This window comes from Dunckerocampus dactyliophorus, chromosome 11, assembly GCF_027744805.1.
Source record: "Dunckerocampus dactyliophorus isolate RoL2022-P2 chromosome 11, RoL_Ddac_1.1, whole genome shotgun sequence".
Classification (NCBI taxonomy): domain Eukaryota; kingdom Metazoa; phylum Chordata; class Actinopteri; order Syngnathiformes; family Syngnathidae; genus Dunckerocampus; species Dunckerocampus dactyliophorus.
The window spans coordinates 1,915,860-1,942,195 of record NC_072829.1 but is presented as its reverse complement, the minus strand read 5'-3'; the positions used below and the strand labels follow the sequence as shown (position 1 = coordinate 1,942,195).

The 26,336-nt window shown below is 41.2% G+C and overlaps 1 protein-coding gene across 1 annotated transcript; it reads left to right on the top strand.

The window, feature by feature from the left end:
• The first annotated feature begins 12,323 nt into the window (after positions 1-12,323).
• Positions 12,324-25,834, top strand: si:ch211-276i12.4 (uncharacterized). Its single transcript, XM_054791065.1, has 7 exons — positions 12,324-13,490; positions 13,587-15,153; positions 15,653-15,681; positions 17,391-17,519; positions 19,398-19,464; positions 19,592-19,699; positions 24,093-25,834. The coding sequence occupies exons 1-7, from the start codon at positions 13,396-13,398 to the stop codon at positions 24,687-24,689; spliced, it is 2,592 nt and encodes an 863-aa protein (XP_054647040.1). The 5' UTR covers positions 12,324-13,395; the 3' UTR covers positions 24,690-25,834.
• Positions 25,835-26,336: the final 502 nt, after the last annotated feature.

Genomic DNA, 26,336 nt, shown 5'->3' with positions numbered 1-26,336 from the left:
GGGAGCAGTGGAACAACATGGCTTGAGTCACGTCTCCCACGCACGCACACAAACACAAATTAGCATTAGGGGATACAGTACTGTAAAATATGCTTTCGAACCGATACCTGGACAAATATTTTAGGCAACAAAAAGGAAAAAAACTTGCTGGTTAACAATTTAACCATATATAATAGCCGAACGTGAGGGGAGAATATCACATAACTATATAAAATAATGTAACAATATCAACAATGAATGTTGTACATCCATTTTATTACATACAATTACTTCAGCAAAAATAAAACCAATAGTGCAAAATAAGTAAACAACAAAAACTACCATGGGCTCTCATTTAAGTCCTTTTTGCCCCCAAAGGCCTCCTGTATTGTTTGTAAACAATATAACAAGTGTAATTGGTAATATGGACAACAAAACAAAACACAGCTATTTGGGAAAATAAGCAGAACTGAAAAATATCAATATCATCACACCGATACTACCCATACTACAATTAGTGTTGATTATGGGCTCAACACACACACATACACACACACACACATACACACACACACACACACACACACACAGACACACACACACACGACTCCCTCCTGTTTTCAAATCCTGGACATGTCTGGGCAAAACACTCTTAATTTACACATCTTTCCTCACTGTTATTGCATGTTCACAAATAGAATAAAGGTTTCACAAATCAGAAACTGTTTTTATGAGCCTTCAAGATCTGTAGATTCATCAAGTCCAGATTTGAGAAGTCTACAACCAGCGGTTTTCAAAGTGGACCGGGTCTAATACAGACTAGGGGCATTTTTTGCATTTTCACATATAGAATAAAAGTTTCACGAATCACAAACTGTCTTTTTATGAACCTTTGGTGTCTGTAGATGATTCCAGTCCAGATTTGAGAAGTCTAGGTCTGGTGGTTTTCAAAGTGGACCAGGTATAATATGGAATAGAGGCTGAAAACATAAAAGAAATGTACCTTTATTGCATTTTCACAAAGACAATAAAGGTTTCCCAAATCAGGAGCTGTGTTTTTATGAACCTCTGGGGTCTGTAGATTCCTCCAGTCCAGATTGGAGAAGTCTGGGTCAAGTAGTTTTCGAGCAGCACCAGAACTAATACGGACTAGGTGCTAAAGAAAATGTCTAATGTGCTTTTATTGCATTTTCACAAATACAACATAGCAAGCGTCAGGAAAAGGCAATGTCTTACCTAAAATGTCTAAAATGTTTTCACGTTACGAAGTGTCACAAAAACAGACCATCAGGACAAACACTCGCACTGCTCATCACGTCAGTTCCACCTTAAATTTCCCCTTAAGTGCAGAATCGGAGGCTGGCGAATCAGAAGCCAACTTCAGCGTCGCGTCAACGTCTATGATCAAACACCGCAGAGTTTCAGAGCCCCGCCCATAAAAAGTCAATACGCACACATTGACGTGATAAACAAGTCAAACAACGGTCCTGTTCTATTGGGCAACGAATGATTGGCTTACTTCCTAATCATGGCTAGTTTAACGGGCTTTTAGTGATTGGATGTGAACATCCAACATACGCATCGCAAGTGACGCCGTATATGAGCACACGGACCTTGCAGTTCTTTCAAGTCAGAAAGGAGTACAAATATTATGTATACTGCATTTGTGTATCTACTGGCTAGTTTGTACAGTGATATCCTGCATTCGCTGTATTGTCTCGTGACTTTGGGTATCCTTTAAATCAAATTTGCATCACACAGATAATTTTTTATTGGCCGGCGGCACTTTCTAAAAATACAATTACTTAAAAGCCACAACAACAACAGCAAAAATGAGGAAAGCAGAAGCAAAAAAAGGCACGGAGAAGTGAGGAGAAGTTGAAATGCTGATGGTAACAACGTTGAAACATCAAACCATTCAATAATTCAGGACATTTGTGGCGTTATCCACATCACAGCAATTCCCACTGTAGCCCACATTCCTATTTTTGCAGAATGCTGAATGCCTTTGATCTAATTTGATCTAATTAGATCAAAGGCAACAACTACTTCCACATTTCTCAACAGATTCCAACCATTGCAACATAAACATGGACACTTTCCTGCTCGTTTTTGTTTCCACCCCTACTCCACCCCCATCCAGCTCATGCATTCACACGCAATGCCTCCTGACACTGCAATCATCTAGTTCATGAAGTCAATTAGTTAGCGCCGTTAACGTGCTATTTGTGTCAGCCCTGGCAATAACGCAAAGCTGACATGCAGGCTGTCTTTTCCACATGTTGGATTGGATTTAGAATGAAAAGCAACAAAATGGCCCCCGCATCCTTTCCCTCGTGTAAAAAGTGTGGACACCCCAGCCTTGGCTGATTCACGAGTGTACTTGTAACGTGGTGCGCTATTACGTTCATAGGGAAGAAAGAGGATGATTATGAGCGCAACACGTGGGGGAGTGAAACAGCTGAGTCACTCTCCTGCAACGGAGGCGTCAAATACCACGCAGCGAGCACTGAGTCACGCCTCGGCAATGCAGCAAAGTGCAGTGGCTTCAGGCGAAACAACTCATAAACTGGACGCAGTCTCGTCATCTCGTGGCGTTGCCCAAGTCGCTATGGACTCACTGATGTGCCAAACATGATCCATGACAGTGCAAGGCAGCACTTTCACCCAAGTGCATTTTGGTTTCTGTTTGTTTCCTGATGTGACCCTTCTTACCCTGGATCACTTCACACTCACCAGTGAGCGACCCTCCCCCCCTTGGCCTGACAGGCCTGTATTTATCACCCAACAGCTGTTGCTGAAGACCAGCACATGTTTCACATTCTACAACAGCAGGCTCAACTGTCCAATGACTGTCCAATGAAGCGAATGCTCTTTAGCTGGCTGATCATGAACAGCTGTGCTCGTGTACAGCATGCATACACGGAGGACAGTGGGGCGCTGTCTACAGCACAGGTGTCAAACTCAAGGCCGCCGTATCGTTTGATGCGGCCCGCGAAAGCCCGGAAATGATGCATGTGGAAAAAGATGATTAAAAAAAAATTTGATTTCATTAATTTTGTTTTTATTGATTTTATTTGGTTAAATGTTTCATATATTTATATTATATTCCTAAAAATAATCACAAAATAAGTTACTAAAAAAAAATCAAAAAGACCCTAAATGCATGTTAAAAAGCACTATTTAAAATTAGATTATTAATTTAGTTTTAATTTTTTAGTTAAAATGTTTCATATGTTTGTATTATATTACTAAAAATAACAAAATAAAATATAAAAAAAATCAAAGACACTTTTTAAGAGAAATTCTATTTTTTAAATTTTGTTTGTATTTATTTTGTTTAAATGTTTCACATATTTATATTACTAAAAATTAATAACCAGACTAAATAATTAAAATAATAAAAAAAAACCTTAATGCATGTTAAAAGACACTTTTCCAAAGTTATTTTATATAATTAATTTTGTTAATTTTTTTTAAAATTTGTTTCAATGCTTCATATCACTTATATTATATTACCAAAAATAACAAAATAAAATCTTTAAAAAAATTTTAAAAAGACACTTAATAATGTACGTCAAAATGACACTTTAAAAAAATTCTACTTTATGAATTTTGCTTTTATTTTGTTTAAATATTTCACATATTTATATTATATTACTAAAAAGTAATAACCAAATTTAAATGTTTCACATACTTATATTGTATTACTAAAAAGTAATAACCAAACAAAATAATTGAAAAAAATCCAAAAGACCCTTAATGCACGTCAAAAAGACACTTAAAACATATTTTATTTGTTTAAATGTTTCATATTTTGATATTATATTACTAAACATATAATAAAAAAAAATAAAATCATTTTAAAAAATGAAAAAGGCACTTAATCTTTTCTGCTATATGTATTTGTTCGGTCAATTTTAAGAGAAGATTTGCAGTGCATGCCACTGGAGTCTTATTTTTTTGTTGTCAAAACCCATTTAAAAGAAATGAAAAGAAACTATCTAACTGTACATATAATTATACTACTATAATTGTTATATACTCCAATTTCTGCTTGTCAGCTTGACTTCTGAGTTCAGCGTAAGTTTGTCAGTGAAATATCAGTAAATGAAAGTCATAACACAGTAATGACGTGTAATAATATCACGAGGTGAGTATGTGGTTTTACAGTCGCAGTGTGGTCCACGGTGACAACCAGTCTGACGCCCCTGCTCGAGAGGGGAAAATAAAGGTTATTTGGTTTCGCAGCCTCCCGGAGACACACTCTGGAAGCGGGGAGGCAAATAATCTGCTGGGGGAGCACTTGCACATCGCGGTGTGAAAGCCTGCAAGGCAAGAATAACACAAGAGGGTTCTTCTGTTGCCTCTCAATCATCAAGCAAAACCACATGTTCCCTTTTCAATGTGTGTTCCCTCGCTCTCCATTTATACACAGTCGTGAAAGCAAGTACTGTACCTTGTCGGTCAGTGTAACTTTTGGTCATTGAATTTACTTTTCATGAATGGGAATTAAAAAACAAAAACGATTGGTTCATTTGAATATCATTTTGATATGCAAACAATTCCATTCGCAATACAGAGCGTTCTTCTTTTTCAGCGTCAAAAAGCAATAAGTAAATAAACTAAATATCTAAATAAACGGTTTGTGTTGTTTTGGATATTGCATATAACAAAAATAAAATCAGTCAACAGAAGGGAAAAAACGGACCAAAAACAGGTGTCTTTTGATATTTACACACCGGAAGTTGCTTTTTAAAGGCGGAGTGGCCTGTTGGTGGTGCTGTACCTTACGTCGGAAAAGCCAGATAGTGGTCATGGATCACACCAGAAGAGCGTCTTTATGGGAGATTTCCGTTTTGTTTTCTGAGCAGGTTTAACCGAGTTATAGTGTGTTGGAGTGCTTTTATTTTGAATACCGGACTTTACCTGATACAGAAAGCGTTGCGCCGAATTGGCCCGAGTATTGCCGAAGGGATCGGGAGGTCGGGATTGTTGCAGTGAGTTGTGATCGGTCGTTGACGCTCCTGCTTTTGAAAATGAAATCTTCCGGGTTTTCCGAATATGAACAAAACCATGTTTTTTCCGTTTTTTGCTGACTGCTTCATTTTATCTTTTGCTATATGTGTTTTGAGATGCATCTATTCCTTTTTGACACAGAATAACGCTTTGTATCTCCGTTTGAGGCCAGGACGCTCACAGGACCATCGCTCACATCAATGTGAGCATTCTGCCCTCTGCTGGTCACCTAAGCACACAGCCACGCAAACATTAGGTCATACGACGTACAAATAAATCTACCTAAATAAAAAAATATACATTTACAAATATATCGTATACAATATTTATTATAGTAGAAGTCTGCAGTGTTATACGACACAACTGCACTGTAACAGCTTTTCATATGAAATCTAAACTACTGCAAAGCCAAAGTGATATCGTTGCATTGAAACAAGTGTGTCTACGCCTGCTTTGGGCATACGGAGTTCTACCTGCTTGAGTGTTTCAGCATACTGCATGAACGCGTACACATCTTTTCCTCAAAGTCCTTGTCAGGTCTTTCAACCTCCTAGAATCCTGAATGAGAGCAGCCAAGAACGCATTGAACATTTGACAAATAATTTGAGTCCATCTTTAATACACGTCTCCCCCTCAGCTTGCCTGTCCTGATATTTACTGCAGAAGACGTTTCGGGACTCCTGCTCCTGTCAGCCACTTTTGCCAGCTCTCAAACCACCTGACACTCCGAACTTGAAGGAAGCAGCGTACAAGAGGTTAAGAAACAGCAGCTGTTGTTCCATTCTAACAAAAGTCATCAACCTAGGGTTTTATTCGGCAATGTTTGGCTACTGACCCACGTGTCACTTTTGACACACTTCTGTAGTCATCATTTCGCAAATTTGCCTTTTATTTGCATATCCCAACCCCTTGGGTTGAGATGGACAACAATGTGAATACAATAATAACAGTAGTACTATGACTTTTAACATTACAAGTAATAATTAGATAAATAATAGAAGATGTAGTGACATTGTTGGCTGCAGCTCCGGCAATAGGAGCGCCCCTTAAAGGGGAGTAGCATATCCCCTTTAGTGAGCTGGTGCTTGTGCTTCCTGGGAGGCAGATTCCGTGCTGTCATTCCATCTTGCGTGGTCCTACGCATCCAAACAGAGTTTCCTGATGCAAAAGGCCACTAAACGGGATTTGTCAGGGCAGTCCTTGGGATGAGGAGACAGCCAACATGTCGCCTACATATGACTTAGCGTCCATAAACACTTGGTCCATCATCTCAGCAACATGCCCTGTTTCATAAAAGACAAGTACAAAGCTTTTAGTTACTTAAGCTAAAAGCTACCTTAAGCTACCTATGATGAGTAACACATATGGACTGAGTTCTCCCTCGCCCAGACTAGAGTCACCGGGGGCCCCCCCTCTGGAGCCAGACCTGGAGGTGGGGCACCGTGTTGAGCGTCTGGTCTGGTGGCACCCGCATTGTTTTGGGTGAAAATAAAAATGAGCATTCTCCCTTTGTAAAGTAGACCTTGATGATAGGTACACCACCTTCATGTTTCAGCTTGGGGGTCCGTCAGCATTTTCATTGCCGTGTAGAGCCTGAAAGGAGCTGAAAGACAAAAATTACAGATTTTCATTATCAAAAAGGAATCTTACATGACAAACTCCACTTCTTAAATTTACCTGCACAAAATTCCTATGAGTGGAAAGACAACATAGCCGTCAAAGATGAAGTCTGGCAGTGAGTCTTAAGCTCAGTTTCTCAACGCTTTTCTTTCTTATACACGGCAGCAGTTGCTACAAGCAAGCAAGAAAACAAAAAAAGTATATTTAAAAACACAGTACAGTTAAATATCTGAGATTTGCAGACCCACGTGTATAGGTTGTCTGAACAAAATATCCCTATTTAAAACTTAAAAAAACCCAACAACTCGTTTATCGCAGTGAACTCATTCAACCCCAGCCATTTTTCAAAAGACAACCCCTTCAGTAGCGGCCATTTTGACTGCTCTTTCAAGACACACAGGATAGTGTGTTCTATGGCTATATAAAACATGGAACCTAGTTTCAGGAAATATCAGTTCCCGACTAGAAAAGGGAGAAAAGCAGCTTTTTGTGAAAAAATACATTTCGAGCATAACTTTAATTTTGACAGAAATATGTTTTGCTTTTGTTACAAATATCTAAACAATTATACCAACATACACACAACAAAGGGGTTGTTTTACATCAAAATAACATCTACATATATAACCTAATTAACCATTTACATGTTTCACATTTGGAACAGAACTGTGTGTGTGCGTCCATTGTTGTGTGTGTTCCACAGCGTCTTCATCTGCGCAAGTAAACACTGTGGAACACACAAACACAACAATGGACAGGCGACAGCGCGCAGGGATACGACGAGAGAGAAGTACAGCCAAGCGATTGTGAGGTCTGATTTTTTTCGAGGAGGCATTTTTGTGATGCGAGTGTATTACTCTTTTGAATGCATATTGTTTTGAGAAGCCAAACTCTGTACTTAAGCCGCCCCACCAACTAACCAGAACTACATTCCTCATCACCAAAATCCAACCAGAACTGGGCTCAAGGGACCAAGTGAGGGGTAAGTCACCGTCGTTGGACTTAGGCTGAATCCCAATTGTACCCCTTCCCCTTAAAACCCAGGGCCAAGGGGAATAAGCCACTAAGAAACAGGACACCACTTGCTTGTCATTACATCATCACCCTTCACCACTTGCTGGCTGTGACATGAGATCATTGAATGCATCATAGTACATGTTTCCTTCCATAAAGTCAGGTGCATACATGATGTCAGTGTTACATTGCCTACCTCACAGCACCCTTTTTTTTAATAAATACAAAAAAAAGGCACACACTTTGATGATCAGATCAGAAAAACTCAATAGTTATGCGTAATTACTTACATTTATACATTTCTTTTGGTCTCTGTGGTTCGGTCTTCTCAGCGGGTGTCGTAGCTCCGCCTTCCCCTTCATTTCAAGTGTGGGAGCCTACCCCACTGGTTTTCAAGGGGTATATACCCCTTAGCACTTACCCCTCGGTTTAAGGAGAATTGGGACACCACTCGATTCTCGTGAACGTGCAAAACCTAGGGGTTACGGGCCAAGACGAGGGGTAAGGGGTAGAATTGGGATTCAGCATTACACTGCTGATGGGGACGTCATACAACATGTCAAAAAATCCCAACTATCCCTTAAATTGCTTTTTGGAAAACCACAATGGACGACTGTAATAATAATCATCACTAATTTCTTGCAGGACTATTTGATCCTATTGCACTACTTCCTGCAAGTGAACTTTCACCACACCACATGCGCACCTCAAACACTGGCTAAACTTACGAAGAATCCGGTGACTGAATGCTGCGACGGTCTTCTTGACCATCTGCTTACTGGTGTTGAACATAAATGAGAAAAGGTCTACTGTGGATGTCCCGGAACCAAAATCCTCACAGGGCACGGTACCCTGGACACCTGTAACCCAAAGAATATTTTACTCAAGAAAGAATACCACATATTACATGTGCTACAACAGGTAACTGCTACCCTAATCCACAATAACTGAACCAACCGTGGCTCGTACATACCTGCACTTCCAAAGTTGTACTGAAGAGTCCTCCCCATGACCACCAGCTTCACTTGCTGCACACCTAAGTCCAGTCCTCCCAATAACCAGTCCATATCCCAAGAGCGGTGTAAAAACAAAAGTACATTCTCTGCTAGTGTGCCGAGCAACAAAAATACACTAACCAAAAAAATACAAATACAATACAAATTTATGGAAAAAAAATACTATATCCTGACAAACTTTCTGCTAAACAAAATGTTTACATAGGACCGCCAGTTAATTGCTGCCAACTTGATTTTTCTATCGTAATCTTTCCAAAGAACTTTGCTCTGAGTGTAGGTCAGGGGTCGCTGATCTTTTCCACGATGACAGCGACTTTGCCAAAATGACAAACAGCAGGAAGTCACTTGTGTCGTACTTTGACAGGCACCAATTTTTTTTTTTATTTATTAATTTTTAAAAGGGCGGCGACGTTTCTGATAATCTGATTGTCTCTTGATGAAACAAAGAACAAACAAACAAAAAAAAAAAACGGTCGCAACCAAAAAATGGCAAGCTTTCATTCAAGTCATTCCATATGAAAACACCAACGTACATTATGTACAGAATTATTTGGTCCTGTGAGGCGAGCTACTCGGAAACAGGCGGCGAGCTACTGGTAGCTTGCGAGCTATCTTCTGGAGATCCTTGGGCTTGATGTTCTTCAGCCTCGCCTGGTTGCTCCTCTTCTTTGACAGAACGGCTTTCCTTCTCGCATACCTCCCATGCATATTCAAACTTGTGGAGCCTCTTTCTGATGGTGGACGCGTGCACTTTGACGTCAACTGCGGCAAGAGCTTCCTGCAGGTCCCGTGATGACATTTTGGGATTTTTGGAGAGTTCTTTGAGCATCTTGCAGTCCGCTGATGCACTGAACTTGCTGGGCCGGCCTGACCTAGGCCTGTTGGCAGTTGTTTTACTCGTTTTCCATTTGTAAATTATTTTTCGTATGGTGGAGGGGCTGATTTCAAATTGTTTGGAGATCTTTTTATATCCTTTCCCAGACGCATATGCTTCAACAATTTCCATTCTGGAGGCCTCAGAGAGCTCTATGGATCTCACCATGGTGACAGCACTCAATTCAACAATGGACAGCAATGAAAAGCTTGAAATAAAACTCGTCTAAATATAATTCAAACTGCGATGAACTGGTCCGTGGCTTAATTTTTTTTTTAATTTTCCATGGGGGGGGGGGTGTCCTACTTGTCACGTGACTATGTCCTCAGACCACATTCAACTAAAACCCACTTCACTTAAAATGGCATTTAAAATCGATACAGCTCTCCAAAATACGGTTCGACGATACGGGCCGTTGGAAAAAAGGCAATATTCAGTCGACTGTAACAGCTGTTAAAAACACACTGCTGTAGGAAACGTAGCCGAAAAAAACACTACAGCTAACGTTCATTTCGCGCCACAACGATAGATACAACGTCTACAACTTCAGTTGGCATCCTTAACAATAGCAACTCGAGAATCCCAAAACTATAACATGTAAATAGTACACACAAAAAAAGGAAGCGTTCACCTGACAATCGAACTATTTGACGACGACTCTGACCAAAGTGGCGAATGAGGAGCACTGACGCTATTTATACACTTTGGGTGTTTTGGTCAAGTATCCATTCGTCAAAAAAGTAGTCCCCCTTTTTCGATCAACAACGTTTTGATAATTTGACCATAAACCTAATTTTTCACAGCGAAAAATAAATAGTACGCTCCTTGCTGTATAGTTAACTATACATACTTGAGTACGTCAACGATGTTTGCAGAAAAAGATGGGCATGGCCAAACAGCTGACGTCACGCTGCGCGGATTAATCTTCCGGTGGCTGCAGTAGAGGCCTTCAAAACTGGATAAAACCAGAAAATGTGGGACACCCCACGGGGTGTCTTTAGTGGGTGTCCTAATATTTTCACATGACTGTGCCTCTCATTTACTGCATCGATATGCCTTTTGTTGACAAAATGAACATTAAAAAACTGCCAGATCATCAAATCAAAACATGATGAAACTATTTTGAAGTGTTTAACGTCAATGACCACTTTCAGAAGTGTTGTATTTGTCCATATATGTCATCGTACACCCGTATTTCTTCAAATGTATTCATATTGGCTTGGGAATTGTCTGTCAACCTTTACTGAGCCACAATTACAAAAATCTATTCTCTAATCTAATTCTAAAAATATTACTAAAAAAAAATCAACTTAAGAAACAATTTTATGAGAATAATCAAAATATTAGCAGAATAAAGTTATACAATTGAGAAAATACGTGGAAATATTTCAAGAAAAAAGTCATAATTGTACAAAAATACGGATTATGAATATTTCCAAAGAATAAAGAAAGAATAAATATTAAAGATGAAAGGATGTTTATGTGACGCACACAAAATGTATGGTCACATTTGGGAAATGTATTTTATTTTGTTTGAGTATGACAGGGAAATTGTAATTGTTTTGGGTCATTATTCTTGTAAGCAAAATTGCACTTCCATTGGAACAACTTGTTTTTGTTGAATACCTCATAATTAATGGGACATTCCTAGTTTCGCCACTAGGGGGCCGTGCAGCGATTCTCTCTCGCTAAAGGACTGACGTAACTTCCTCATTCTGCTGAGGAGGCTTAATGGAAAAGACACCGCTTGCACGTCTCACTTATTTATTCCTGTTTTAACAGGCCATTACACCCTCCACAACCAGCGGAACTATAATCTCGTTCATGGGTTCTCATACTGAGACCTGTAACATTTACGTTTAAAGTTGTTATAATGAAGATTTGGAAAATTTGTTAGGGAAATAGTTGAGAATGAAAAAGAAAATGAAATACAAATATTTTAAAAGTAAAGTGATAACATTATAAGAAAAAAAATTACAAGAATACAGTTGAAATATTTGTAAAAAAAACACAAAATTTAAATGCAAAAATGAGCAAAAAAAAATGGCAATGTAAGGAGAAAAAGTTCATATTGACACCTATAGCACAAAACCTCCGGTTGTAGGAAAAAATTAATTTACTGAGTGGGTAAATAATTATTACAAGTAGATTTTAGAAAAACTGTTTGCATTGATGTTTATTGATTGAATTATTGTTGAGTGCCTTAAAATAATTACAGTATAGATATAACTGTTTAATCAATTGATCTAATAACTTAGTGAACGATTACAAGTAGTTTGTAGAAATAATGCTTTATTAAATAATTAGCTGAGTAGATGAACATCTGTTTAAGTGTTAGGGGTACAGAGGGTACAAACAACTTGCGCCAGCTGGGATCAACAACCAGGTAAGGGGTACAGGTGAATGAAACGTGGTCCAGGGCTACTGTATGTAAGACTGCGAGATATTCTGTCTGACTTAATTTTCAATTGTTATGTCTGACTTGTCCTTCAATACATTTTGTAAATCTAATCTGGTGTGAGAGTCTTTTTTCCTTCTCATAAGTGGAGATTAAAGAGCACGCAAGAGGGCGGTCAAATTGGCTTAATTAATTTTTCAAAGTGGTCCTTTGACCTTTGGGAGGTTGTGGAGAATTTCATCTCCAACAAGATGAAGGCTGTTTAAAAAAAAATGGAATATACAGTATATAGCATTGGTTGGTTTACAACATGTAGAATATTGAAGTGGCCCCCGCATTCTTTGATTTTTCTAGAGGCGTCCTGACCAGATGCCCGAGTCACCTTATCTGTCTCCTCTCAATGCAGAGGAGCAGCGGTTCTACTCCCAGATGACAGCGCTTCTCACCTTATTTCGAAGAGAGTGCCCAGCTAGCCATGCTATGGAGAAAACTATTTTCGGCCACTTGTTACCCGGGAGCTTGTCCTTTTCGTCACTACCCAGAGCTCATGACCATCGTAATATACAATTCAGTAAGGAAAGGAAAAGTTTGTGGTCCAGAGGGAACTTTTTTCTACCTGTGTAATGTCGGCAGAAGTTTTTAAAAATCCCAGGAAAATTAGAAAAATGGAAAACGTGCTGAAGCAATGATGTAAGTTCCTAGTGTTGACCAGCAGGGGGAGCAGTGTAACAACGTGGCTCCAGTCACATCTCTCACACATACACGTGTTTTCCAAAGCGAGTACACTATCCTGGACAGGTCTGGGCTACAAAACTCTTCATTTACATAACTGTCCTCACAGTGATTCAATGTCATTGATCAAACACACCCGGGGTGTGCTGTGGATGTGTTACAGCCCCGCCCATAATGACTTTGTTCATCTATTTGGCTATTATGAGCAGGATTAAGTCAATACACACGCATTCACGTGATACACAAGCCCTGTGTGGTCTTCCGTCATGTTGGTAAAAACAAGTTACATCAGTCCGCTTATTGAACTCTGGTATTGATCACTTTTCCAAATGTCCAACTTCGATCATCTTTTCGATTGAGCAACCTCTTTCAACCGATCCAATAAGCTCCCACTTGATACGTCAGGCATGATGTAAAAGCAAGCCACCATGCATGCAGGAATTCCTCCATTCCATCTCTCTGCCGCCAGATGATGTAGAAGACAAAGCTATCCGTAGAAGGTAGACATAGATAGTCATAGAGCTAGACAGTCACCATGCAAATTTCTGTGTTAGCACAGTCAAGACTCGACTGAATGGTCTGAAGCAAAGAGTCAAACTGGTTGTTGCCGCACAGAGACAGGAGTTACCAGTGACAAACTGGAGCACCAGAGCAGCGCAAGCACAGATCACCATCAGTGGCCTCCGTACACTAGCCTCCAACGAGACGGCATCAACAGCCTACCGCCAGGGAAGAGACAGGTCATGGAGAAGTTTTTTAGGCCTGTTCACAGCCCCTCTGGCCAAGGTGAGATGAAACTGCCGAAGTGCCACCATCCCGAAGACCCGGAGTCACACAGGTAGGATGGTTCTGATGGCTCGGACGGATGCACAGTACCATTTGTTCATTTAAAATAGACTGTGATTAAGTATGTTGAAGGTTTTTTGCGTCACAGGTTTACACTCTTTGATGACGCTGATGTAAATCAGGAAGAGAACCAAGGCCAACGCCATCGAAATGGTCAATATCTCCACAACAGCACTCACCGCCGTCAAACGCAGCAAACTCACAACGAAGAGGATGAGATACTTTATGACCATGGCACTCCTGTAACTCTCTCTAGAGCTTCCTCCTCGTCCCTTTCTTCATCCTCATCTTCCGTCTCTTCGTTGTCCTGGTACACAGAGGCAAACGCCAACGATCGCTTCTCTCTTTGCCACGCTGAACGTCCGCAGCATTCTCTGTCCTGCTCCAACATCCCAGACGTCCGCAGAGTTTTCCGGGAAGATGACAGCAGTGAGCCGGTTGTCTTTGCTACCATCACACATGGCAGCAATGGTAGTGCTGGTGGTCACACTCATGGCAGCTTGCAACAGAACGCAAGGGCTGTCTTTTCGGCCCTTGACCGAAGTCACAGCAGAAGTGAGGAGGGCCTTCTGAAGGTTAATGTAGGCCGCAATGACAGAAAACAATCCAAGGCACCACACAGCGGGCATCTGTACAAGGCTTCAAGTTTAAGTCGAAGCCTGGCTTTCAGTGATGAAGACCTTGTCTTAGGAGTTTCCAGGGGCCCAAAGAGAGCCGTATCATCCAGCCAGCTTCCCGGCAAAGGAATCCTCAAGAACAAAGAGCCTCATGCTGACATACGCAAAGCTAAATCAATGGAGGTGCTATCACCAAGAGTTCCCCAACGACAAGATCCCAGTGGACAGAAGGGGACAGCGATCGACCAAGCTGGGATGGAGCGAGTGAGGGAAAATTTCCTTCAGGGAAAGTTGCAATTTTCAGCTTTCCTGGATGAGATAACAAAGCAGGTGATAAGTCCATCGTATCTCACCATGCTGGGCGTGAACAATAACACAACAAGCAACAAGACGTGTGCACAGGCTCCAACACTCAACCCAGTCAAGCCTCAACTCCCACCGAAGAAGAACAGGAAGAACTTTGCCGAAGAGAGGGAACAGTATCCCAAACACAACAACAGGCAGGAGAAAGGTGCCTCTAGAAAACACTCAGACCTCTCCAATCCTGACAAACTCGTCTCATATGCAGCTCGCAGCCACCAGGGTAGCCCCCCACCTCATCACTACCGCTTCTCCCCCAGTCACAATGCTAACCATGGAAAAAACCGTAAAGACAAGAGAATGTCACCCGTTGGTGGCTCCCTGTCCGAGGACAGGCACGAAAGGTTTGGCCCCCACCTAACCGACGGAACCAGCACCAGCCCTGAACCGAGCCGTCCCAAACTGCGGCACCACCACAGCAAGCAGCAGACCACTGCCTTCCATAGTCCACACACCCAGCACTTCCCTCAACCTCATCAAGGGCACTCTTGCGCGAGGCCGAGCACATCGCCACCATCCTCAGCTCAGGGTGCAAGAATGGGCCTCGGATCGGAGTCTTCATCCAGTAAGTCAGACTCACCCAGGACTCCAGACACAACCTCTACTTCTACCGGTCACAGCTCGGCGCAGAGCGGGCGGCACCATTCAGAGCGTTCGGTGAGCTCAAAGCAATGCAGAGTGAGTTTATTCCGATGCTTTCCTTGTTTACTGAACATCTTATATTTATTTTCTGTCTGCTCACTATGCCGTAGATGAGATGGTCTCGCTCGCTTTGTTTAGGACAATTCTGGCTATAGCAGTTAAGCCCCGAAGAACTATTGATTAGTAAAGACAAAAATGACCAGGGGCAGCACTGCCACAATCGATAAAAATCTACCATCGTGTCCCCTTCACTGATGCAGTGACCCATCCTGGAGTCACATTGACTTTCAGCATGTGAGGCTCCCCTTCTAGACCAATGATGAGAGGCTGGAGAAACAAACTTTGATGACTAATATTTTGTTAAATCATTGCTATTTGATATTTTACAGTATTTGACTCAGCTCCGGCTGTTTTCCCAACTTTTCTATCGTTCTATGATCAAGACTGTATGTTGAGCAAGGTTGTTTTATGAATACAACTCATTCTTCCATGCAAAACAATATGTTTCATCACCTGTTCTGTCTCCTTTCTGTAGGATAGACTGTGTGATTCTGAGCAGCTTCAGTAAGTACATTTTTTTTCAGTAAAATTTCACAAAATAGAATAGGGGTGCACGATAATTATCAGGCCGAAACATTCACTTTCAGAGACATTTTGCATGTTAGTTGTACCACAAGCTCCGCGATGAGGGAGGGAAAAAAAACCCAACGAGCACAGAAAAAACATACTCATGCACATTTTCAGCCACTGTATAGCACAAAGCTGAGATGCAAGCGATTTTTTTTCTTGAAATACAGTGTTGTACAAAAGTGTTTGCCCCCTTCCTGATTTCTTATTTTTTTGTTATTTTTTCTTATTGTTTGTCACACTTAAGTGTTTCAGATCATCAAACAAATGTAAATATTAGTCAATGACAACACAGCTGAATGCAAAATGCACTTTTTAAATGAAACATTTTAGGGAGAAAAAAATCCAAAGCTACATGGCCCTGTGTGACAAAGTGATTGCCTCCTAAAGCTGATAACTGGTTGGGCCCCCTTAGCAGCAACAACTGCAATCAAGCGTTTGTGATAACTTGCAATGAGTCTCTTACTGCGCTGTGGAGGAATTTTGGAGGCTTTTCCAGCATGAAGCGCCTTTTTAATCAATAAGATTTAGGTCAGGACTTGGACTAGGCCACTCCAAAGTCTTTCTGGTGTGTTTTGGATCATTGTCCTGCTGCAGAACCCAAGTTGCTTTCAGCTTGAGGTCACCAACAGATGGCCGGACATTCTCCTTCAGCAGAATTCATGCTTCCATTTATCACAGCAAGTCTTCCAGGTCCTAAAGACCATCACACTGCCACCACCATATTTTACTGTTGGTATGATGTTCTTTTTCTGAAATGTGACCGACTTTTAAACCAGATGTAATGGGACACACACCTTCCAAAAAGTTCAACTTTTGTCTCATCAGACCACAGAGTATTTTCCCAAAGGTCTTGGGGATCATCAAGATGTTTTCTGGCAAAATTGAGACGAGCCTTAATGTTGTTTTTGTTCAGCAGTGCTTTTGGTCTTGGAACTCTGCCATGCAGGCCGTTTTTGCCCAGTGTCTTTCTTATGGTGGAGTCATGAACACTGAACTTAACTGAGGCAAGTGAGGCCTGCAGTTCTTTGGATGTTGTTGTGGGGTATTTTGTGACCTCTCGGATCAGTCGTAGCTGCGCTCTTGAGGTCATTTTGGTTGGCCGGCCACTCCTGGGAAGGTTCACCACTGTTCCATGTTTTGGCCATTTGTGGATAATTGCTCTCACAGTGGTTGGCTGCAGTCCCAAAGCTTTCTAACCTTTTCCACACTGATAGATCTCAATTTGTCTCAGTTAAGTTGTGTTTTAACAAGGTGGGGGGGGCAATCACTTTTCCACACAGGGTCATGCAGCTTTGGATTTTTTTCTGCCTTAATAATTAAAAGCTTCATTGCTGTGTACAGGATAACTTCTTATCTACAAAATATCCAAGTGGCAAAGTTGCATCCTTTGATTTTTCATCATGTGGCCCTCGCTGGAAAACGTTTGGACACCCCTGGTATAGTTTACATAACTGAAGATAAATTAGTCTTACATGGAAAGCGCTTGGTAATTACATCTTGTTGGTAAAAAATTCTGACCATGAGTTCATATTTGATTTTGCTTACATTTCACTTTTTGCAGTTTATTTCAATGTGCACTGCACCCGGTAAAATCGGCCACCTTTACCCCAAATCACCTCCCGTCCTCCTTGCCTTGTCTTTAGTGTGCTACAGGAGGAGAACACTGACCTTCACCAGAATTTGCTGCAGACCGTGGTCTGCATTGAGAGCCTGGAGTCGGAGCTGCAGAGGACCAGGGACGAACTCAGCAACATCAAAGAGAAATATAAAAGGTTTGGAAAAAGGAACGCTAAATTGACCTGTATGTTCATGCGTCATGAAACTGAATACATAGCAGCATACAATATTGTATGAAATTCAGTGTTGTAGACACGCTGGAGCTGAACGATAAAATACAGTGACATTTGTGGTTCCCCCTTTGGGTTGTGGTCCAAATGCTTTGGAAGACATGCTAGCATACATGGAACGTTTTATAATCATCGGAAAAATGTTCTGTGGCCAATTGATTCCAACCACTCTTGCTTAAGCTTTCCAGACGTGTGCTTATCAGTCCCTTAAAGATGTGCACTCATATTTTACAGCGATGTGTCGAAACACCCTACATTTACAGCGGGGGATTTGTAGAGTGCACTGAGCTGTGTGAATTTGACTTATGGGCTCAAAGTTTGGGATTGAATAACAGCGCCACTACGTGGTGTATTTGCCAGAAAAATAACAGCACCAGAAACACAGTCGGGGTGCGAGTTTTGCCAAAATTTGTGAAGCGGTTTGGGAGGAGAGGAGTTACAGTCGTCCCTCGCTACATCACGGTTTTTCACAAAGTAATTCATTAATAAATGATCGCTGTTTCATGGTTGAATACTGCCTGCTATTAGTAAAAAAAAAGATATTTAAGCAAATTGTACTTATTATTGGCCTAAATGCAGCATTTTCAAGCATAAATATGGTTAAACGAACTAACTAAATGAAATAAAATACAAATACAAGAGCATTCTAATTGTGAATGTAGTCCTCTACATTGGCCACTAGGTGTCAGTAATTGTTGGGTGACACAGGCATCAGATGTGATGGCCAGAACAGGCATTAAAGTTGAAATGACCTTACAACAGGCACAATAATAGTAATAACATAATAATCATTATAATAATAATGTGGGGTACTGTTGGGGCCAGAACAAATAACAAGCTAAAACTCAACTCTAAAGCTCCGACGTCACTTCCTGTCCTCTATACATCTGTCCACCCGCTGTTAAGGTCCGCCAGGGAACACATTTACTGTGACTCACACGAACAGGAGTTTTATTTACATTTTACAAGGCTTGTTTACTCTGATAATGTCTGCTATATTGGGTAATATGACTGTAAAAGCAGCCATGATAATACATTGATTACTCAATAGCTACAAGGAACTGCTAACGTGTGAGTCTGTTACCTTATTTATGTGTAATGTGTCTTATTTTCTCTGATGATGATCTTCTAAACACGTCTTTTAACATGATTAGAGCCCTCTAGACAGCAGGTGGCTCCTCCCCCTCTATACTCTGCTTCTCCTGATAGCAGTGATGTGGTGGTAGTGATGTCATCATATTTCATTAGGACTAATCAATCAAATCCTAATTAGTTCCAGTCTTTCGTACCTCCAGGTGAGCACAAACTACAATTACATCTGCATTTCAAAAAGCAGTTATCAAAACGTTATCGTATGGGCCTTGAGAAGCGCAAAGTTATCAGTATCGGTTTGAAAAAGATGACAACGTGCATCTCTAGGACAAAGCAACAGTCATGTGAAAAGTTTTCCGTACCTTCAAACTCACACCTGCCCTCCTCTGCCCCTAGTTGGCTTACGGTAAACTTTGGACTTTAGCTAACCCGATCCCCATCACACGTCCTCACTCCCACCAAAGGTCACATGTGATGCAATGTGATATCATGGCTCACTGCAAGAGAACACTGCTGATATTTGCGCACGCATATCGATCCCATGGAGAGCCGTATGCTCTCTGCTGATCAATCTAGTCATCCCGTGGCTTTATATAACCGCTACTATTGATTCATTGATCTGTGGAACATGGAGCAGCTCTCCAACAAGTGTGTTTATGTACAAAATGTGCACAGGAAGGACAAATAAAGTTTGCTTATTTTGTCTTGCAGCCTCCTGGAGACACACTCTGGAAGCAGACAGGCCAATCACCTGCTGGGGGAACACTTGCACATTGCGGTGAGAAAACTTGCAAGGCAAGAATAACACAAGGGGTGCCTTCTGTTGCGTCTAGGATCAGTACTTTGTCAACCAAAACCACCGGTTCCCTCGTGAACACGTGGTCTCTCTCTCTGTGTGCACGCAGGCGGAGAGTATGAGCGGCGAAAGGAAGTACCTTCTCAGTCGTGTGTCCCAGCTGAGCTCGGAGCTAGAGGACGCTCACAGGACCATCGCTGCACTGGAGAACATAAATGTGAGCATGCTGCCCTCTGCTGGTCACCTAGGCACACAGCCACGCCTGTCAGGATAATACCAGGGCTGTCAAAAGAATGAATCACAGTTTTCAAATGAATTAACAATTTGCCACCAGGTGGGAAATATGCCCATTTTGCTGTATTTCGACAGTCAACGCTCGCTGAGACGTTTGACTGACAAAGTAAATACAAACGGAACAGGTCTGCGTTCACAGAAAGTAATCGTAAAAAGCCAGCATTTCAAGAAATGCTGCAAACGTTTGACACTGTATGAATTGCCTGTGGGAAAACACATGTCACAAACGCCAATTCCACAGCTTTACAGCGTGAAAGATGACATATTAACCTCCTAAGACCCGAACTCTTGCAAGGCATGCATTTTTATTTTCTCTTTGATATTTAGGCTAATTGGGACCTGATGAGTGTAAAAACAAAGAATTATCTTTTTACATGATGTAGTTTCTGAGAAAAATGATGTCCGCATATGAGGACATTCGTTTTAAATTTGAGTGAACACAATAACGTCACAATTGAGTAATGATGTGCAAAACTTTATTTGTTGCCTGAACACAGCAGCATTTTTTCCGAGTGCAAAAACAAAATTCAAAGCAACAACTTGTGCCCCTTTACGCAAGTCATATGAAGTGCTGCTAACAGTTGCAGGAGGACAGATATAAAATAAGTAAACCTTCAAAAATATTTTTCATTGCTACTGTTGAACTGTTTATTTCAAAATGTGAAACTTGCACACTAAAAGTGCTCCAACATTTTTTCCCCTTGGGAAAATGTTCATGCCTGTGTATGAAAGGCAGCGTAACAGTTGCGATCTGCCTGTAAGCAGAGGAACACCTTGCACATAACACACTGCACTCGAGTTTTCCCTGAGCATCCTTTTGCTCTGCATCGTGATGCGTTCTTTGAGTGTACCACTTCTGGCAGATGTGCATTAGCCTTCCTGCGGAATGAGATGTGGGGCACTGCCTGCACTGGACGCTGTTTCCCTTGGACTGAAACTTCTGCGTCTTCCTGCTCTGAAAAGTCAGAGTTGTCATTGTCTCTCTGAGCCAAGAAGGTCATGGCCACTTCCATGCGGAATTGAAGGAACTGCATGATGTTCTTCTTTGGTGTGCCATTCAGAGTGAGGTCTTTGCGGTACAGTAGCCAGCTGTTGGCTAAAGCCAAATCGGAAAAGTGCATCAGCATCCTCAATGTCCATTTTTTTGTCCGGACACTCATTCGATAGTAGCTCATCATTCTATCCACAAGGTCAACTCCACCTATCTTGGAGTTGTATTCACGGATAACACATGGTGGAGAGATGGTCACATACCGTTTCAGTTTCTTGTCCCATCTCTGGCACATGTCTTCTGGCTCTTGAGCATGTACAGTAGACATCAACACTGGTTTATTGTCAAACCACTTGGTACCCTTTGTTGGACTGTTCTTCATGGCTGAGTCCTGGTGTTGTATCTTCAGAGACATTGCCTGAGACATCAGCCTCTTTCTGCGGTGTCTGAGAGTGACGCCTGGGGGTGCGTGATGTGGCAATGTCACGATCTGACCGATATCCCTCGTATTCCTCGCGCAAACGTTTGCGTCCCCTGATAGGCTGACAGGGCTGTGGTCCTCACACCCACTACTGTCTTCCTCACTGCTGGTGGGAGGAGGTTGATATTCAGCATCTCCCACAGGATCATTGATGACTGATAAATCCTCCACCTCGGAGTTGTCTCCACCAATTAACCCCAGCATTTCCATTACTTGTTGCAGAGAATAATGCTCTTGGAAAATTTTTTTTTGTTTCAAACCAAAAACAAATCTACATAGATTTTATTTATAAAACACGCCATATTTGTTTGTACTGTATAAAATGATGTTTTCTAACAAAATCATCCCAAAATACAAATTCTAAACCAACTCCCTCTGTCCACATTTGTGGACATGTTCAACAAAATCAACAAAACTAAGTCCCTCTGTCCACATATGTGTACATCAACTTTAGCAGCATGGTAAATCGTCAAATTTTCTTACTTTTGCAAAATTCAACTTCCACAACACACATTGAACACTTCTAAACATATCTGAGCAAGAATCAGCCATGAAATTTGTTTGAATTTTTTACCTGGTCGACTTTTTGATTGGGAGGAGCCATCTGAATGTTTGGGTGGGTTGTCAGCCATCTTGAATTTTACATGTACTTTGTTACACTCTTCTTACACCACTAGGTGGCAGTTTAACGTCCTCAGAAGTGGATGCCAGGCCCTTGTTGTCCAAAATTTAACATTGTAGTCTTGACAACCAAAAATGTGATGTCCACACATGTGGACGCCAGGTCGTAGGAGGTTAAAGGAAATATTGCATTATTAGGATTAATGATTAAAAACTTTAATCAAATGAATCACTTTTCAAATGACTTACTGTAATTGTGATTAATCACGATATGCCACCATGTGTGAAATATGCCCATTTTTGCTCTATTTTATGAAGAGAACTCTAAATGACATGACACAATGATATACATTTGTACGTATTAGCAGCACTAGTCTCTTTAACAGTAGCAGAATCACACTTGAACGGCATTATTATGCATTCAAAGACACCACGTAACTTAAGTTGAATTCGCATGTTTTGAGTGTAGATGTATTTTGTGGGATTTCCGAGCATGCTTAAATGCATCAAATTGTACGTTCGCAGTAAGCGTTACGTTAGTGAGAGGTAAGAATACCACTTGCTGTTTTTTCTTTGTCTTTCTGTTTGACCAAACATACACGCATCAGGGGCGGATCTAGCTTTTTTGAAAAAAGGGGGGGTGGCCGAGGCCATAGGCCGAGGCGCAGGAAATGGAGCTGCGGTCTGGGGACCCTCCCCCAGAATTTTTTTTAAAATAAGACCTCATTTCCTGCTATCTGGTGATATCTGAGGCCATTTTTTTGTCCTTAATTTCAAGAGTTAGTTGTTATTTTTATCCTTGGAATATATCGTTTAAGCCAAAACATTCTATTTATAAAATGACCGGTACTAGGAGAAACCCATTTTAGCTCAATTTCCTGAAATATTTTCCAATTTGAAGCAGCTGTAAATTCCGAGGATTTGAGTATAATTTGATGTCACTGGGGATCGCTTTTCTGGTTCATTTTCATTGAAAATAGACAACAGTTTTCCTTATAGTCATGATGACAGAACCTTTATTTTGCACCTCCACCTGAATCGCCATGTACAGCACACGTTCAATGTCCAATGTCAATGATCAGCCTGACAGTGGGTTCAGGAATAGCAGGCGTCTCGGTTGCATTCTGGCATTTGCGTCCACCACGCGCCCATAATTCAGATGCATGTCAGATGCATGTCCCTCCGGGCACACATCAGAATCAGGCAAAAAAAATCATGGGTGCCTCAAAACGGCCAGCGCATGATAAAGAGGTTCTTGTCCTTGAATGCATCTCACGGTTGACTTGTGCAGTGCTTGTCAAACAGTGGGCGGAACCCCATGGGGAGGGCATGGGAGGCAGGAAGGACTTTCAATATTAGTGCAAGCATGCCAGCGTATGAATTTGTCGCACTCAGCATGCAGTTCGACTCTTGAACACGCTTGTATGCGTCACTGCTCTCCATTTTGTTGCACTTTGCTGGTTTCAGTTTCGAGTTCAGTCTGTACAGTACAGATAAATAAATAGATATGATCAGTTTGTCAATATATGTGAATATATGTGTGAATGGTATTTCAAAACAATAGCAGAGAACATTGGTAAAATAAGAAAACCAGAGATACACTACAATAATGGCAACTTTAATGTTTTTAACGTTTCAAACATGACATCAAATGACTGAAGTATCGATATTTTCATTTGAGAATCGGTTTTAGAGTATGAAGAGCTGGTATCGGGAGTATGGATATTTCAGTCTGGATCCGCGCATCACTACTAACGAGAACGAGGAAGTGTCGTTCCCAGGACGAGCAGAAGGAGGCGTGTTTGTGAGTTGGGGATACATAGCATCTATGCGTTCAGGTCACAACAAAGATTTCAAAAGAGCGGCAGACTGTGCGGGGACGCTATTGTGTCTCCGTCTGCAGTCATAACAGAGCGACGCGGCTTGACATGACGCGTGTGCGTTCACGAGGGTAACATTTTCAACGTAATTGATGACATAAATTAGCTACCGCCGTTAACGAGCTATTTTTAACAGCCTTGGATGATACATGGATATTTTAATACTGCACCCAGGAATTGAATCTGTGCATAAATCAACAGCTGATTCATCAAATTGCAGCAGGACCACGCTTGGGCATTTTGACTTGGATTTGATCATCTCTCATCAATTAGCCTCCCAAATACACGTCATCCAAGCTTCTGTATAGTGTGAGTCCATCTTTAATGCGTCTCTTCCTCTCAGCTTCCCTCCCTGATAAAGGAATTACTGCTGAAGCACTTTAACTCCACTGAGGCCGAGCAGAAGTTTCTGACTCCTGCCGCTCCTGCCAGCCACTCTGCCAGCTCTCCACCTGCACTCAAGCAGCCTCACACTCCCAAATCGGAGGAGGCAGCACAGGACCGGTTAACAGAGTCGGAGAATGCCACCGCTTTTGCTCCCTTTAGAAAAGACGCGCCCAAAACAGGGGCGGAAATGTGGCTCTCTGCAGGCCCGCTCGAGGACATCAGCACCGCCATCTATGAGAAAATAATAGCCAATTACGCTGGCGCGCCACAAAGTATCTATCCTCATAATCACCAGCAGTCTTCCCTGGCACTTCAATACACCGACAGCTCTCTGAAGCACCAGCAGCTCCACAGTGCTGATGGCCTGGGTGCAAAGGGAGAGGTAATGGTGACCCTTGTGGAGCAGGACGCTGTGGACGTGACCTCCACGTCGGCACAGCACATCCTGGATGAGTTCATGCACAAGCTGCACACCCGTGAGGGGATGGGCGAAGGGAAGAAGCGGGAGTGGGAGGTGGGAGCGGAGCAGCAAAGGGGCAACGGGGCAGAGTGACTTCAACCACAACACACAGGGGGCGAAAGTTGATTTATTCATCATGTAATAGCAGGGAAATCATGTAGAAACAGTCTTGTGTTTAATCCTGATCTGTCCTCCTGTCACAGACCAAAATATATCTGCTTTGTGGAACTTTATTATATTTGGAAAAGTGCAGGGTTTTATCTACCGTAGGTGATGAAGCGACCGACTATTGTGAGGTCTTCTGGAACAAAATGTGTCTCTTTTCTCATAATTTTATGCATATATAATCAGATTTATAAATAAATGCATCTTGTAGACGTATTTATTTATCTATTACACAATAACAATTATTAATATTAGCATTATTTAATAAAAAACATTGTGTTATAGTTATTTTTGCTTCTTATGGTGTGCAGTTGTGAAGGCTGACAGTTAATGAACTGGAAACGAAATACTGCCCTGGAAAAAACCAACATCCGGTATATATTTGATGTATTGTAATGTATATTTGGAAAAGAATAATATTGTCATTGATGTTGCAATAAAATGGTGTGCATGTCACCTCCATATTTCTGTTCAATAGCACATATAAAATGAGATCCAACAGTGCAAAATGTACATTCTTGCCATTTTTCCACAGCTCTTAAAATGTCGATCAGGAGTGTACTACACGAACACACAAGCATGAACACACACGAGGCAATGTCAGGGTCTCCACTGATCCTAACTTGCAGAACTTGGAGCCTCGGTGCAGGCCCAGGTCCACCCTGCAAGCTCACGCTAACCGGAGCTGTCATAAATACTTATCTTAACTATCTATGCTAAGCCAGTTGATCCACGGTGCATTACAGTATCATCCTATAACCTGACAACCTAGCACAGCCTCACAGGGGCTTATGGGGAGCAATGCCTTGTTAATATGCATTTTTCTCCAACTATATATTTTGGGAAGTGTAGCGGCTTGACATACTAATGTACATAAAGTTAAGTGAGTGTGTTACTGTTAGGTGGTTAGGTGCGTGCCCCTAATCATTTCTTGCTAAATAAGAAGGCTGCTGCTGTCACCGTGGTGATATTGAGACGTACTGTTGGCTGTTCTATGACATCATAAATGACATCTATGACATCTTAAAATTGTACATTTATGCAGTTTAACCCGTGATGGCAGTGGTTCTCAACTGGTGGGTCGCAGACAGCAAGTAAAAAATTCCATTAAAATATGTAATATACCACTCATGCGTGGTCTTTTTTGATATTTAACTAGAATGTATGCTTCATTTGTATGCATGCAGTTATCATTTTCTTTGTCATTTACTTGATAAAATGCCTTCATAGATTCCTCTAAAATGCACTTTGGACATGGAATCATGTGTATTCATGTTTCAAAAGATGCCAGGCCATTTAAAAAAAAGGAATTAAAAATACATTTAAAAATACATTTGATTTGATTGATTTAAATAACAGTAGAAAAAATAAATATAAACATAAAAAAAGATTGAAATAAGTGTAAAAAAAAAAACCCAAACAAAAATGACTTAAATAAAAGTGTAAAAAAATACAAAGAAATAAAAATAAAAACAAGTTCAATAAAAAAGTAAAAAATACAAAGAAATAAAAATGAAAATTAGTTAAATAAAAATGTAAAAAATACAAAGGAATAAAAATGAAAATTAGTTAAAT

What these genes read in the sequence shown, in the direction of transcription:
- si:ch211-276i12.4 (XM_054791065.1), top strand. Translation starts at nt 13,396, where the DNA reads ATGGAGAAGTTTTTTAGGCCTGTTCACAGCCCCTCTGGCCAAGGTGAG. An exon ending in TGTGATTCTGAGCAGCTTCA is followed by an intron (nt 15,682 to 17,390) that starts GTAAGTACATTT and finishes CCTTGTCTTTAG; the next exon opens with TGTGCTACAGGAGGAGAACA. An exon ending in CTGCACTGGAGAACATAAAT is followed by an intron (nt 19,700 to 24,092) that starts GTGAGCATGCTG and finishes TCTTCCTCTCAG; the next exon opens with CTTCCCTCCCTGATAAAGGA.